Genomic DNA, 14,710 nt, shown 5'->3' with positions numbered 1-14,710 from the left:
CTTTGTATACAGTGGTTAACATTACTCTGTTGTTTCCTTTTAGATATGATGAATGGGTGAAAGCTGATCGGATTATCTGGCCTGTGGAGAAAGGAGGACCAAAGAGAAAACAGAAGAAAAAAACAAAAGTAATAAGAGTATCATTGTTGCTTTTTTTTTTTTTTTTAAAGTCCACAGCCTAGATTTTTAGTAGAGGTGTAGAGCAAAAGGGAAAAGTTCTGATGATCAGCAGTGAAACCTATTAATAAGATGCATTTTCCCCTCCCTCCCCCAGAATAAAGACGACAGTGAAAAAGATGAGAAGAAGGATGAGGAGAAACAGAAATCCAAACGTGGGAGACCCCCTCTGAAATCTACTCTTCCATCAAACACATCTTGCAGTTTACCCAAAACACCTAATAGTGAAGGTAAATCAGGAGCCAGGAGTGCACGGAACAACTTGTCAGATTCCTCACCATTACCAAATGGAACTGAAGGTACATCTGGTGCACTCGTCTTCTGGCATGGACGTGCATGTGAACAGTGATGTAATGCAGTGCATTAACACGACAACCTCAGCAAACACAGGGCTCTCAGCAGCTTTAAAGTCCTACTTAACCAGTCAGTCCTGGAGCAATATAACAACAGGGTTTGTTGGGGGTTTTTTTGGTGCAGATTTCACTCTATAAAAATTAATATTTTCGATTTGGATTTTAGCAACACCTCACAGGCAGATGAGATGTAGCTCAGGAGTGTTTGATTCTGATAGAGGATCAAACAGTGAGTGATCTCAGTCCTGTGTATGCTTTGGAGGCTTTTTTCAGTAGCTTTTTTGGAAAGAGGTTTGATTTTTATTTTATTTTATTTTATTTTTTTTAATTTTTTTTTAACTTTTTTTTTCCTCCCTGTGAATTCTACTGGGGAAATAATTGAGCTGAGAATGCTGAGGAGCACAGTTTGCTCACAGAAGAGCTGTAGCCTGGAAATGACTGTGCAAAACATTCCCTACTCCTTAGCCAGACACTTTCAGTCCTAATCTTGAACAGGCTGAATCTAGTGCTGTAATGATAGTCTTTATTGTGCTAATTAGATCCTCAACCTCAGTACTTCATCATCCAGCACAGCTGTTAATTATATACAAATGACAACAATATTTTTGGTATTTCTAAGCCTCTGAACAAGAACTGAAGTGAAATCACTGTCTCCTTTTAGTACAGGTCCCTGAATAATCTCCTGGTAACGTAACAGTGCTTGCTCTGTGTATGGTGCGTGGTTCCTACAATAGTTTAGCAATGAAATGTCCATATTGTGGTGTGGAAGGGTTGGGGTTTGGGGGTTTTTCTGTTTTGGGGGTGCATGGAAAGGAGGAGGCTTGGTTTTTCATTTTTTTGTAATGTCAGCTGGGGGAGGCATTATCCCCAGGTAGTAGAACACGGGCTGTCTATCTGTAGGAATATTTTTTTGCTGCTCTAAACTGGCTTATTTGGGAAATAACAAAATTACTGCTACTGCTGCAGTACCTTTTTGAGGAAAAAACAGGAACTGTAGTAAGTGTGGTGAATAACAGAATTTTTAAGTTTGAATTTGTAAGCTGATGTTAATACCACAGTTTACAGAAAAAAAAAAAAAAAGGTTTTGTGTGGTTGAAAAAAAAAAATTGTGCTGAAATTGATGACTTAGGATTCTGTTTCTTTCTTAAATTTTTTTTGCAGACTCTGGCTCATCTGACAGTGAAGCAGATGAGTCATCTGAAAAGAATTTGAATGAAGAATTTTCTCCAGAAACTTCAGAACTGGAAAAAAGTGAAAAGCTACCTGATGAGAAGCTAGATGAAGAAAACCCAAAGATTCCTCACACACTGAAAGAAAACAACAGGACTCAAGTACAGCCACTAGAAACACTGAAACTGGAAGTTGAAGAAAGTGAACAAATTGTTCAGATTTTTGGAAATAAAGCAGAACAAATAGAAGAAATCAAAAGAGAGGCTGAAAAATCACCTAAAGGAAAAGGCAGAAGGAGCAAGACAAAAGATTCCTCCTTAGAGAATGCAAAGATTGCACCAGGAAGCCATGAAGAGGTGACCAGTGAATCTCTTGCAGAACCTGAAAGGTTAGAAATGTCTTCCTTGGACTGTAAGGAAATTTCCAGCACTACTGAAAGTGAAACAGAACCTTCCACAAAAGATAAGAAGCTTTTGAAAAGGAAAACTTTGGATCAGGCATCACCTGAGAAGAGAAATCGACGGGAGAGCGAGATGGAAGTGCCAAATATCCTGTCTGAAGAAAGGACCAATGAATGTACTGGAGCAGAGGAATGTAAAGGGCCGAATGCTGAAGAGTCCCTGAGACCTGAAAATGAGGAGATGCCAGCCCTGGTGGCAGAATCAGTTCAGCATGGGAAAGAGCAGAGGAATGAGAACTTGGAACATCCTCCTGAAGAGAAGGAGGACGTTCCCTTAAAAGACGAGGATGACTCAATGCCTCAGATTGGCCCCGAAACTTTGCTCTGCCATGAAGTAGACTTGGATGATTTGGATGAAAAGGAGAAGAGTGGGAGTGAAGAGACAGTAGCAGAAAAGCCAGACCCTAATCCTGCCATTTCACATCCATCTCCCTTACCCCCTGCTGTCCAGTCCAGCTTTTCAGTGGCTTCTCCTCTGGCTCTGAGTCAGGACGAATCGCGCAGTATCAAGAGCGAAAGTGACATGACCATTGAGGTTGACAGTGTGGCAGAGGAGTCTCAAGAAGGTCTCTGTGAAAGTGAGTCTGCTAATGGGTTTGAAGCCAGTACAACATCCAGCAATTGTAGCATAGCCGTGCAAGAGAGAGAGGTGGGAGAGAAAGGTGAGAAAAACCATTCCCTGCTGTGATGATTTCTGAAATCCTCTTCAGACTGGTGTTGCTTACCTAAAAATTCCTGCCTTGCTTTGTCTCCTGGTTTATAAATCCCTTTGTTGCTTCTAAGAAAGAGCTTCTAAGTGGCAGAAATATTTGAGGTGTCTTTTTTTTTTCCTCATTTAGGTCAAAAAAGACCCAGTGATAGCAATAGTGGAACACTGGCAAAGAAACAAAAGCGAACTCCAAAGCGAACAAGTGCTACAGCCAAAAATGAAAAGAATGGAACAGGTACATTCCTTGGGGTTGGGGAAAGGGGGAAGGTTAAGCTGCCCTATAAACATATCTAAGGGCCCACTGTTCTCCCTGTTGGCCATTATCTCTGTTGGATGGGACTTCCTTGTTAGGGTTATTCATTATTATTCATCATAATTATTTGCTCCAGAGCATTAAGCAGCTGCAGGGTAGCAGTGTTACTGGCAAATCTTCTGGCTGTTTTGAATTACTTGGTTAAAAAAACTTTTAATAACTGTGTATATTAGCATTTACTAATTTATTAGCATATATTTACCCATATGCTGATTTTTATATACTTGGGTCAGTTATGAATCTGGGAGAAGAGAGTTTGTTCTGCTTTAAAGTCTTACAATAGATGTTTCTCATGGGAAAAAGTGCATTTATAAAGTATAAAAACAGTAATAATTTATAAACAAGCTTTTCAGCAAAAGGAATCTTTCTTGTTTTTATCTGAAGTATGTGACTTTTAAAATTTGCTGTGGAACTGTGGATTTTTGTGTTTTTGTGGCTCATTTTTGGTGATGGTTATTTTGATGTAGGACCTGTGGCTCCATTGTTATGATTTTAAAATATCAGACTAAAACATTAATTATCTGGCATAGAATATTCAGACATATTTAACATACCTGTGTAAAACTTTGCAGTTATTGTGGGAATCTAAAACATTTCTACATATCAGCTTTAAATTTCTATTACTTGTTAAAGCTTTTATGCTTTTAGTCATGTTTCAGACCTGCTCCTTTAGATGTGCAAAGCAATTAGGCAAATTTATACCATCATGTGCTAGCTACCTGTATTAATACAGTTTTATCCTTTAAAAAAGGATTCTAGTGTCTGCTTTATATTAGAACTTCAAAATTTGTCACTTAAAACAGTTACCAATGCTCCATAATAATAATAATAAGCTACTTACTTCTGTAAAAAAAAAAGGTATATGTGACTTCTCTGCATTAATGATCAGTACACTCAAGGGATCACTGCCTTTGAAAGTTATATATTTAATCTGAGATGGTTTTTTTTAAATATACATTTTGGGATCTCCCAAGCAAGAAGCAGCAGCTTATTCTTAATAATTTTCCTGAGTAGAACTACAGTTTTTAAGATGTCAAGGGTTTTTTTTGAAGTTCAAACACATCTCTCTTACTGCAGGACAAAGTAGTGACAGTGAAGACCTTCCTGTCCTGGACAATTCAAGTAAATGTACTCCTGTCAAACACATAAATGCATCCAAACCACAGAAGATTTCTCGATCACCTGCAAGAGTGATTTCACCTCACATCAAAGATGGAGAGAAGGATAAACACAGAGAGAAGCACCACCACCAGAATGCTTCACCAAGAGTATACAAATGGAGTTTTCAGCTCAGTAAGAATGTCTTAGAATCATAGAATCATAGAATTGGCTGGGTTGGAAGGGACCTCAGAGATCATCAAGTCCAACCCTTGATCCACTCCCACTGCAGTTCCCAGCCCATGGCACTCAGTGCCACATCCAGGCTCTTTGGAAATATCTCCAGACATGGAGAATCCACTACTTCCCTGGGCAGCCCATTCCAATGCCTGATCACCCTCTCCAGAAAGAAATTCTTTCTCATCTCCAACCTAAACCTCCCCTGGCACAACTTGAGACCCTGCCCTCTTGTTTTGCTGAGAGTTGCCTGGGAAAAGAGCCCAACCCCCCCCTGGCTCCAACCTCCTTTCAGGGAGTTGTAGAGAGTGATGAGGTCTCCCCTGAGCCTCCTCTTCTCCAGCCTCAACACCCCCAGCTCCCTCAGCCTCTCCTCATAGGATCTGTGCTCGAGTCCCTTCACCAGCCCAGTTGCCTCCTTTGGACCTGCTCCAGCACCTCAATCTCCTTCCTGAGCTGAGGGGCCCAGAACTGGACACAGGACTTGAGGTGTCTTAAGTCACTTGATTAGAAGGAAGTCAGAAGAAACCTTTGAAATAAAAATGTGTAAATTTGGGGATTCTAAATTAGGTGTAGGCCTTTATGGTTTAGTTATAAAAGTGTGTTCTCTTTCATTCTGCATCTTCTACAATCTTAAGAATTGCATTAGTTTGTTGCAAATCACCTTGCTGAAGCTATTTTTTTTTTTTCTTCCCAATTTTAAGATGAACTAGACAATATGAGCAGCACTGAAAGGATCTCCTTCTTACAAGAAAAACTACAGGAAATAAGAAAATACTACATGTCCCTGAAGTCAGAAGTAGCAACCATAGACAGGAGAAGAAAACGATTAAAAAAGAAAGACAGAGAAGGTAACTTTGATGTTTGCTTTATGCTTCCTGTGAAAAGGTCATTTTCTTGAAAATGCATAATCTAAAGCAACAGGAATTTAACTGACTGTGTTTCTGAAAAACAAAGTGTCACCAGCTCTTCATCCTGTTTGTATGTGTATGTATTTACAAAGAATATTTGTGGCTTTTCAGAACTTAAATGTAACAAAAACATTCACTATTTTATAAGTGTTTATTTGAAACTTGGACCTTGGAAGTGTGAGCTTGGTCTGAGTTTTCAGTCAGCTCAGTGACTGATCTGATTTATCTTTCCATTTGGTCTGTGTTGCAGAAAGTGTGAGGTTACTCACACTTTGAGGTAGTTTGTGCAAACAGAGCAATGAAACCAATCAATAAAAAAAAAAATCTCTTATCAGTGACACTTCTTCGAGGTCTTTTAAGCAACCTGATAACCAAGGAAACCTGGATAATCTGATGCTAATCCCTTGTTCTCTGTATTCAGTGTCCCATACAGGAGCATCCATGTCATCTGCTTCATCAGACACTGGAATGAGTCCTTCCTCATCTTCTCCTCCCCAGAACGTGCTTGCTGTAGAATGCAGGTGATACTCATTTCTCTGCCTTGCCAGCAACTTGCTGCCATGGACATAAATCCTGAAATTCAGCCACAGAAAGCACTCAACTGGTTTGACATTGCCAAGTATATTCTGTACACACTTCCACTGCTGGACTCTTAACCTGTTCTCCCCTCCAACCCTCTTCTTTTGTTTTAATTTACTGTTCAGAGAAATTAAGCTCATTGGTAACTGAAGGTTTGTAGGCACAACGTGACACTGCTTGTCATTGTGTTTGTTTTTGTTTTTGTTTTTTTTTGTTCTGCTTTGTCTTTTGTTTTTTTGTTTTTAATTAATGCAGAGAAAGGGCACTTAGCAAATTTGAAAAAGTTACGTCCAGTGAAGCATTCAGGTGTTCTAGGGAGATCTTTAGAAAAGCAAGTGCACCAACCAGACAACAGAGCATTAGCAAAAAGAGTGGAGTAACTGCTGCACTTCCACCAAGCCCCTGGGTCAACTCTTGGTGAGTAGTTCCTCTCTGTGGAAGCACTTGCTCTACAGAACTGCCAAAGTATGTGTTCAGCAATGTGCCCAGTTTTAAAGGTGTAAATGGGACAAAATAAATTGTGAAAGGAAGTGTAGTTGACTGAAAACTACAGTTGTAATAAGTCTTCCACTTTTTATAGGATTTTTGAGCACATGATTATGCAAATATTTTAATGTTTATTAATGTTTACAGTGGAATTGTGAATAGGTTTTCAGTGGACTATCTTATCCCTTGACAAAAATATTTTGTCTTTTTTCTATGTAATTTCAGAGTTTTTATTTTGTTACAAAAAGACGAAAAATGAAATATATAACAACAATGAAGTTATTTAACAAGATTTCTAAAGCTGAAATTTTTGTGTAAAATAAGGTATCTTGCAACTTGTTAAATATATTTATTCAGACATTGGATGTTGTATTTTTATGTATTTTTTAAAATATTAATAAAATTGGAAAAAAAAAAAAAAAAAAAATTCTAGGTTAGTTCACTCTTTCCATAAACCACACTTCTCAGTCATGGCTCTTAAGGAGGTTTGATCCAGTAGCCAAGCCTGTGTTTTCAGTGGGTCTATGTGTCCTCCACGACAGGGATCTGTAAGTGGGCATCTGGATTTAAACTCTGACTTTCTTTGGAAAACTTTGGCAGTCCTAGTACTTAACCTTGTTTTGAGGAACAAACTTTATTGGGTTGCCCTTTTGCCACGAGTTCTTCTGTTCGCTGTACTGCCGAATGAATTTATATCTCCCAAAGTTGAGATGCAACAATAAAGTAAAAGCAACTGTGTATGCTTTGTCTGTGGATTGTCCCACAGGCAGATACAGTTTGTAAATAACCCTTCCAAAACCATGTATTTAAAGCAGTTTGCATATACATTATGTATAAAAGTGATTTTTTTAATCGATTTTTTTATTCATGTTTGTACATTCGGAGGGGTTCCCAACCCCTTTTTTCTGTGTTTAATATGCTGTAGAGTAATAACATAGATGCTCTAGACTGTATATCAAGATATTCTGGTTCACACAGCAGAAAGTCAGAACAAAACACTAGTGATGGTGTAGCATTACTAAAATTGATGTTTCTTGAAATTTCATTTTGCACCATTTGTCAACTTGTGATTCCGATTCCTTCCATTTTCGCAGAAAATTAAAGAAAAAGTACTCTTGTAAATGCACTTTTTCTGTCTTTTCTTAAGCAAAGCAGAAGTATTTCAATGTAAGATAAATATGGAGCTCTAGACAGCATTAATAAAGGCTATGTTTTAAACATAGGCTTTATATTCTATTTTTATTTAAGTGATTGTTCTTGTAAATGTCTGGACTTAACCTAAATAGGAAAATTAATCTCCATAAATGGCTGTAAAGACTTTTTTTTCAGAGCTAACTTTTACTGTTAATCTTACAATAGCTATGAATAAAAAGCAATACTCGTTTAAAAGGAAATAACATGGGTCACATTTTCTCAGATGATCTTCTGTGTTTAGCACTTGCAGAAGGAAATACTAAACACAGCAAAATAATAAGATTAATTACATCTTCTGTAGATCCCCAACCTGTCTGCAAACTGTCTGAGGTCTGAAGCATTTACACACCCTCAGCAGGAATAGATGGGTGGCAAGCTGATGGTAAGATGTTCACAGCTTCTCCTTCTCTTAGGAATGTTTGGAGTACTGCATGGAAAGCTGAATGTATGCTTCCAGGAAACGTGGAATCCCATTCTAACAGGCTCCTGGACAGAGAGAACTCACTTCCTTACTTCCTTACTTATTTCCAGCTCATCAGACACTGGAAGCCCCTGCAGCAACAGCTCCCAGCACTGCTGGCAGAACACTCAACCTGCCAGGAAAGGTGGGGACTTTGTGCCAAGCCCCTGGCAAAGCCTCTGGCATCTGACTTCTTTCCAGATGATTCCAGTAGATGTTCAAAGTAGTTTCTTATGACATTTTAAAATACCAAAGGGAAGAGAAGATTCTAATATGTGACTCTCCTGTTCCAAAGGTGAAATCAACAAGAAACCCCAATAGCTCTTTTTTATTTCTAAAGTTACCATAATCCCCTTATTTCTGCTTTGTTGACATAAAATAAATTCCCAAGTGTCTTCCAGTGCCTTGAATGAAAGTTTATGTTGTTGAAGATGCAGTAATTACAGTTGTATCAAACTGGGGTTTCCTTTTTTTTTTTTAATAAGATTTTAGGTAAGAGATTGTGTTGTGTTTGCAGGAGCAATCAAAAATAAAGCACCCTCTTGGTAGGCTTCCTGCTGTTCTAATCTGGCAGAGTTTTTCTCAAAATGATACATGTTATTTCAAGGTTGTTTAGGAGTTAATCCAGATTGTGGGATTGAACACTGTCAGAAAGAACAGGGCTGTAAGAGAATTCCAAATCTTCCCCTCAACTCCTGCAAATGACAGAAAGAACTGACAGATTTATGGCAGATTTATTTTTGTATTAGCATATATCTGAAAGCTGGAAAAAACTTGAAATAGTTGCATGCAAAGACATAAAGTCTGTCTTTCTTTCTTTTTCTCTCCTTCTCTCCTTCTCTCCTTCTCTCCTTCTCTCCTTCTCTCCTTCTCTCCTTCTCTCCTTCTCTCCTTCTCTCCTTCTCTCCTTCTCTCCTTCTCTCCTTCTCTCCTTCTCTCCTTCTCTCCTTCTCTCCTTCTCTCCTTCTCTCCTTCTCTCCTTCTCTCCTTCTCTCCTTCTCTCCTTCTCTCCTTCTCTCCTTCTCTCCTTCTCTCCTTCTCTCCTTCTCTCCTTCTCTCCTTCTCTCCTTCTCTCCTTCTCTCCTTCTCTCCTTCTCTCCTTCTCTCCTTCTCTCCTTCTCTCCTTCTCTCCTTCTCTCCTTCTCTCCTTCTCTCCTTCTCTCCTTCTCTCCTTCTCTCCTTCTCTCCTTCTCTCCTTCTTTCTTCTCTCCTTCTTTCTTCCCTCCTTCTTTCTTCCCTCCTTCTTTCTTCCCTCCTTCTTTCTTCCCTCCTTCCTTTCCTTCCTTTCCTTCCTTTCCTTCCTTTCCTTCCTTTCCTTCCTTTCCTTCCTTTCCTTCCTTTCCTTCCTTTCCTTCCTTTCCTTCCTTTCCTTCCTTTCCTTCCTTTCCTTCCTTTCCTTCCTTTCCTTCCTTTCCTTCCTTCTCTTCTTTCTTTCCAGGAAGCTACATATACACTGAGGTTTTCTTTTCCATGTTTAGCAACACCCAGTTAAATCTCCACTTGATTCTGGCTCCTCCATCAGATGCTGTGTTGGAGAAACTTTCTCTTGCTTCATCAGTTTAACAGAGCAGGCAGGAGCAGCAAGGATGTCAGAACAACACTAACAAACCATGATTTCAACAGAGATTAAACAGGAGTAATTAGAAGTGAGTGAAAAGCATAACAAAGGCCAGTAAAAGTATCTTCATCAAGCATAATGTGTCTGACCTTGAGGAGCAGCAAAGACCTTTCATTTGAAGGGCAGCAGTAAAAGAGAAAATGTTTAAAATCACTTTTTACACCTTTTCTGATATTTTGCTCAATTTCCAACTGAGTATATTTTTTAACAGTGCAGTATTAGAATAATAATAGAATAATAATAATAATCTAGGCAGATTTTTTTTAAATGGGTGCATATTCTCATTTTGCTTGTCAGGAGGCACATGGGAACAGCTACCAAAGTTTGTCAGATGGGGAGTTGGAAAGAGAACCTGAATTTTAGGATAGTCAACTCCTGTGTCTCAATCAGAACATCCACTGTTGAGAGGGACTTCTCTCTCCAGGTAGGGCTCTTAATCAGATGGAATTTCACATTAAAAAAAAACAAATTACTATTATTCTAAATCTTCTTTTCCCTCTTAAAGATATTCCTGGATGGCTGAGGTAGCCAAATGGGTTTTCTGGGCAGTGTTTAGTGGACTTCTTGTAGAGCAGTAACTTGAGAAATGCTGTTGGGCTCTTTTTAAGAAAAGAGCAGGTTTGGTTTGATCATTTGAACCAAATCTGACAGATGAGCTGGAAGACATTTAGGAGCTGAAACAAAAGATAAATGTGTTTTAAAAAGTGGCTTGATCTGTTCACTTCAAGGTGCCCTTGCATTTTGCAGATACCTTGCACTAAAACCTTGCTTATTTTTACTTCTCTGTTGTTGGGGTTTTATTATTTGCTACAACGTGCAGGATAAAGACCTCTGGAGATGAAAGGCACATAACAAAGCTGTGGAACCAGTGAGGATACTGCCAGAGACTGACTCACTGGCATGCCAGGGCTTAGGAAAAAGACATTTTATAATTGGCTCACACTATTTAGCAAGCTATTGCCCTCAGATTGTGAGAAAATCTGTCATTCAACCACATTATGTTCCACCAAATAAGATGGGCTTTGAGATAGTCTGAAGTTCTTCATCCTTGTTAGTTACAGCTAAGTAGATGATACTGGGGGGAGGGGACTTGCTTTGGAAATCTGCAAGTTTCCCAAATTCCCCAAGCATTAATTAGCTTTGGAGGAGGATGTAAATTAAAGGTTTCAGGTTACAGTGTTACTGGTCCAAACAGGTGCTTGTTTGGTGGCAGGTTTTGTGATCAGACACAGCCCAGTGCCAAAACCTCACTGCCTTGTCATTAAACTGGAAAGAGAAGACACTTAATTGTGACAGCAGCCTCTTTCTCACCAGGAACAGGACTTTCCTGGCTTCCTCTTTCTTTTGAGTTTTATTTATTTATATTTATCTCAGCCTTATTTATGTTGCTGGTCTTGCTCCTTCCCATTTTCAGAGCCATCCTTTCTGCTTCAGAGCAGGGCTGTGCTGGTTGGTTCAGCACCAGGTCTCCAACCACCTGCAATTTCCATCAGTGCCCTTGTGCTGTCACTTACCCTCCACCAACAGGTTTCAAAGGTAAAAAAAATGTCTGTTTTCTGACACTTCTTCACAGGCACAGCTCATGCATTATGAGATGAACAGGGCAGCACTGTGACACTGCCCTTGCTCTGTGTTTCATTGCTTGCCAGCCAAGAAAATGGGCACTTGAGCTCTGTTACAGCTGCAAAACCCTGCAGGTTGTTCCTCAGGAGCACATTTGCTCAGCTTTCACTCTCAGCCTTGTCAGGCAGGGCTGCAGCTGTGTCACTGCCAATGTCTCTCTCTTTCCCTGCTCCTGACAGTAATCCCACAGCAGTTCCATTCCAGCCCTTCTTGGTGTCTTCAGCAATTTCTAAACTGCTCCTCTAATCCCTCATCTGGGTACAGCTTGACCTAATTTGCTGTCATCCTGCAAGCTCTGCCAGTTATATAAGGAGGGGTAAGATGTGGAATTTGTATGAAATACTTTGTTCTATTGCACAAGGGTGGCGTGGCTTGGTGGGTTTTTTTTTCCCTTCCTTTTTACCAGGCTACTTTTTCACTTGTATGTGCAGCTTAACACCAGATCTCCTTCATTTCCTGCATTAATAGCCCAGTCCCTGAGGGCCTGGTTAGGTCTGGTCTCTTAAAATTGTTTTTTTTTTTGCTCCTCATTCTTTTTTTCTCTCTCATTTCAGCCTATGGCCCTGTCACCCCAGAGGCTCCCCACAGCCAAGCAGTGCCTCTTGTCACCTTTGTCACTTGCCACCAGCTGCAGCATGTCCCTTCCTCTCTGAGACATCTCCTGAAGGCAAGAAAAAAACTCCTAAACCCAAGGGGCCTTTTCCTGCCCCTCAGGTGGGTGCCTCAGGTCCTTATGGGGGCCACACCAAGAGGGGATCCCCACCACCTGAGGTCCCCACTGGGCCCTGTGAGGAGGTGGCAGCAATGGAGAGGAAGGGGCTCTCTGTGGGGTGGCTGATGGGCAGGATCCCTGCCAAGAACTGGTAGCAGAGCCCACAGCTCTCCTCAGACTCTGCGTCAGCATCCCTGTCCTCCACAGAGCACAGAGAGATGTTCTCACAGAGATCTAAGGAGCCACCCAACAAAAACAGGGGGAGAGGTTGCCAAAACCTTTCCTAGAGATGAGGTGGGTGGATTGTACCTGGTTTGAGACCCTTTCCTTGGGATTGTTCAGCCTGGAGAAGGCTCCAGGGAGACCTTATGGTGGCCTTCTGGGCTTGAAGGGGCTACAGGAAGGCTGGAGAGGGACTTTGCACAAGAGCATGGAGTGATAGGACATGGGGATGGCTTTAAACTGGGAGAGGGGAGACTCAGGGTAGAGATTAGGGAAAAAATCTTTTCCTGTGAAGGTGCTGAGCCCCTGTGCCAGGTTTCCCAGAGAAGCTGTGGCTGCCCCATCCCTGGCAGTGTCTCAGCCCAGGTTGGATGGGGCTTGGAGCAACCTGGGCTGGTGGGAGGTGTCCCTGCCTATGGCAGGGGGGTGGCAATGGAGGAGCTTTAAGGTCCCTTCCAACCCAAACCAGTCTGGGATTCTGGAATTCTTCAGCCATGACTCAAAGCAGAGTTCCTGGCAGGTCCCCAGGGCAGCAAGCATGCAGAAAAGTTCAAGATGTGCTTGGATGGAAAGAGGGGGGAAGGAAGAGGATTCTTAATTCCATATCCCAGTAAGGACAGGATATGTGAAATACAGAAATAGCCACCGAGTGGAGTTCTAATTTGATTATTTGAAATTAGGATAATCTCCCCTTCATGAGATATAAACAAATGATGATATGTCAAGTATCCTACCTTAAATATTTACACAGGAAGCCCAAACTCTCTCAGCAGTCCCCACACTTTCCCTCAGATTGAATTACAGAATAAAAAAAAACATTACCAGCCATGATTAGAGCATTGAATAAGTGCAGATATTTTTAATTTTTGTCTGTGTGATTTTTAGCCTTTCATGTATCTTTAGGCTTCTAAATCTGTTTCTGTGAGAAATGCTGGGAAAATGCTTAACCATCATTTTACAGTCTTGCTCTAGTAAAGCTTGAATGCTGTGTGCTCCCATTTGTGTTCACAGAAAGAATCAAACACCAGAACACTCAGAAGCATGAAGTTAAGGTAAAATATAATTTTAAAAAATTCTGTAACTTGATTTGGAGTTCTTTTATTGCCATCTTCTCAAAACTCAAGGTGCAAGCATGATGCAAGATGAGGTGCCACAAGCTCTCATTGCTTTTACACCTTTTAGACTTTGGGTCAGGTTCACTCAGGAAAGTTTGGAGCCAAGCTTGCTGGACTTCCCAAGGCTGGAACTCAATTCCTCAGATGCTGTTTGCTGATTTCCTAATCCTGCTAACTGAAAATGCTGACAGCAGCTCCAGCTGCCTGAGAGCAGAGGAATGGCTCTGCCTCTGCATGGAAGTCACAGCCCCCATCTGTCTCCAGGCAGCAGGTATTTGACCCAAGATTGCTCTCACATCTCCTCCCTGCCTTCCAACAGAGAGGCTCTCAGCAGGGCTTACAGAAATGAGGACATTGCTGCTACCCTTGAGAGAATTCAAGGAACCTCTATTATAATTTTCCAGATGATTACTCTGATCACTCTGGCAGTGCCAGTGATGTACGAGGGCATTTTGGAGCAAGGTTCTCATTTGACCCTTCCTGTTGAAACTGCTTCTTTTTTCTGCAGCCTGACAAGTAATTGTGTGCTTTTCCAGCCTTTTGTTTCAGACACTCAGTTCAGAGGGAAGGATTCGTGTCCCTGTCTTTGGTACAATGAATGTCAGTGCCAGATGAGTGTCTCTCCACTCCTTCTATTTCATCCAGTCACTTTCTGGCAGGCTGTGCTCCTGCTGCCCTCTCTCCCCTCCCACCTCCACTCTGGCTCAATGTTCAGAGCTTTCCCAGGTCCTCCTTCCTCAGCAGCACTCCCTTTTGCACCCTTTGCTCCTCCTTCCATCAGAACTGGTTCCATTCCTGGATCCATCCAAGTGATTCACTTTTAATCCACTTTATCTTAAATCCTGTTGCCTTTCAGCTGGGGTCCACAGATTAAGCCCTGCTCTCATTTTTCTTCTGATTTTGGCTGTGCATTTCCATGCAAACTTGATGCTGTTCAAGAGGGAGGGATGGAGAACATTCCAGATTAAGCTGTGTCAGGGAAGTTGGAATATTTCACTGGGAGAGAAAACAAACATGCAGCCTGGCCTGCACTGTAGACACTCCCAGCATTCCCAGTGGAGATCCATCCAGGCACTGGAGGATTTCTGCATTTGCAGTGAAGTATTTTTGTGAATGAGGTACTGTGAGACCTTGCTCCAAGGAGGAGCAATTTTTGGCCAGTGCACCCTGATGAGAGGCACTGAAGGGCAGGGTTTCAAGTTGTGCCAGGGGAGGTTTAGGTTGGAGATTAGAAAGAATTTCTTTCTGGAGAGGGTGATCAGGCATTGGAATG

General features: G+C 41.1%; 1 protein-coding gene across 2 annotated transcripts in view; it reads left to right on the top strand.

The window, feature by feature from the left end:
* Positions 1-7,484, top strand: part of ARID4A (AT-rich interaction domain 4A) — a 51,741-nt gene extending 44,257 nt beyond the window's left edge. The window contains exons 18-24 of one of the 2 annotated variants that reach the window (XM_030451819.1): positions 44-128; positions 275-407; positions 1,692-2,822; positions 3,000-3,104; positions 4,260-4,475; positions 5,222-5,368; positions 5,850-7,484. In XM_030451819.1, coding sequence (XP_030307679.1) covers positions 44-128; positions 275-407; positions 1,692-2,822; positions 3,000-3,104; positions 4,260-4,475; positions 5,222-5,368; positions 5,850-5,953 — 1,921 coding nt within the window. In that variant the 3' untranslated portion in view covers positions 5,954-7,484. Of the gene's footprint in view, positions 1-43; positions 129-274; positions 477-1,691; positions 2,823-2,999; positions 3,105-4,259; positions 4,476-5,221; positions 5,369-5,849 lie in introns of both variants that reach the window. The other variant, XM_030451818.1, reaches the window with a different exon arrangement.
* Positions 7,485-14,710: the final 7,226 nt, after the last annotated feature.

The sequence above is a fragment of the Calypte anna genome, chromosome 5A (assembly GCF_003957555.1).
Source record: "Calypte anna isolate BGI_N300 chromosome 5A, bCalAnn1_v1.p, whole genome shotgun sequence".
Classification (NCBI taxonomy): Eukaryota; Metazoa; Chordata; class Aves; order Apodiformes; family Trochilidae; genus Calypte; species Calypte anna.
This window is presented reverse-complemented; position numbering and strand designations above follow the sequence as displayed.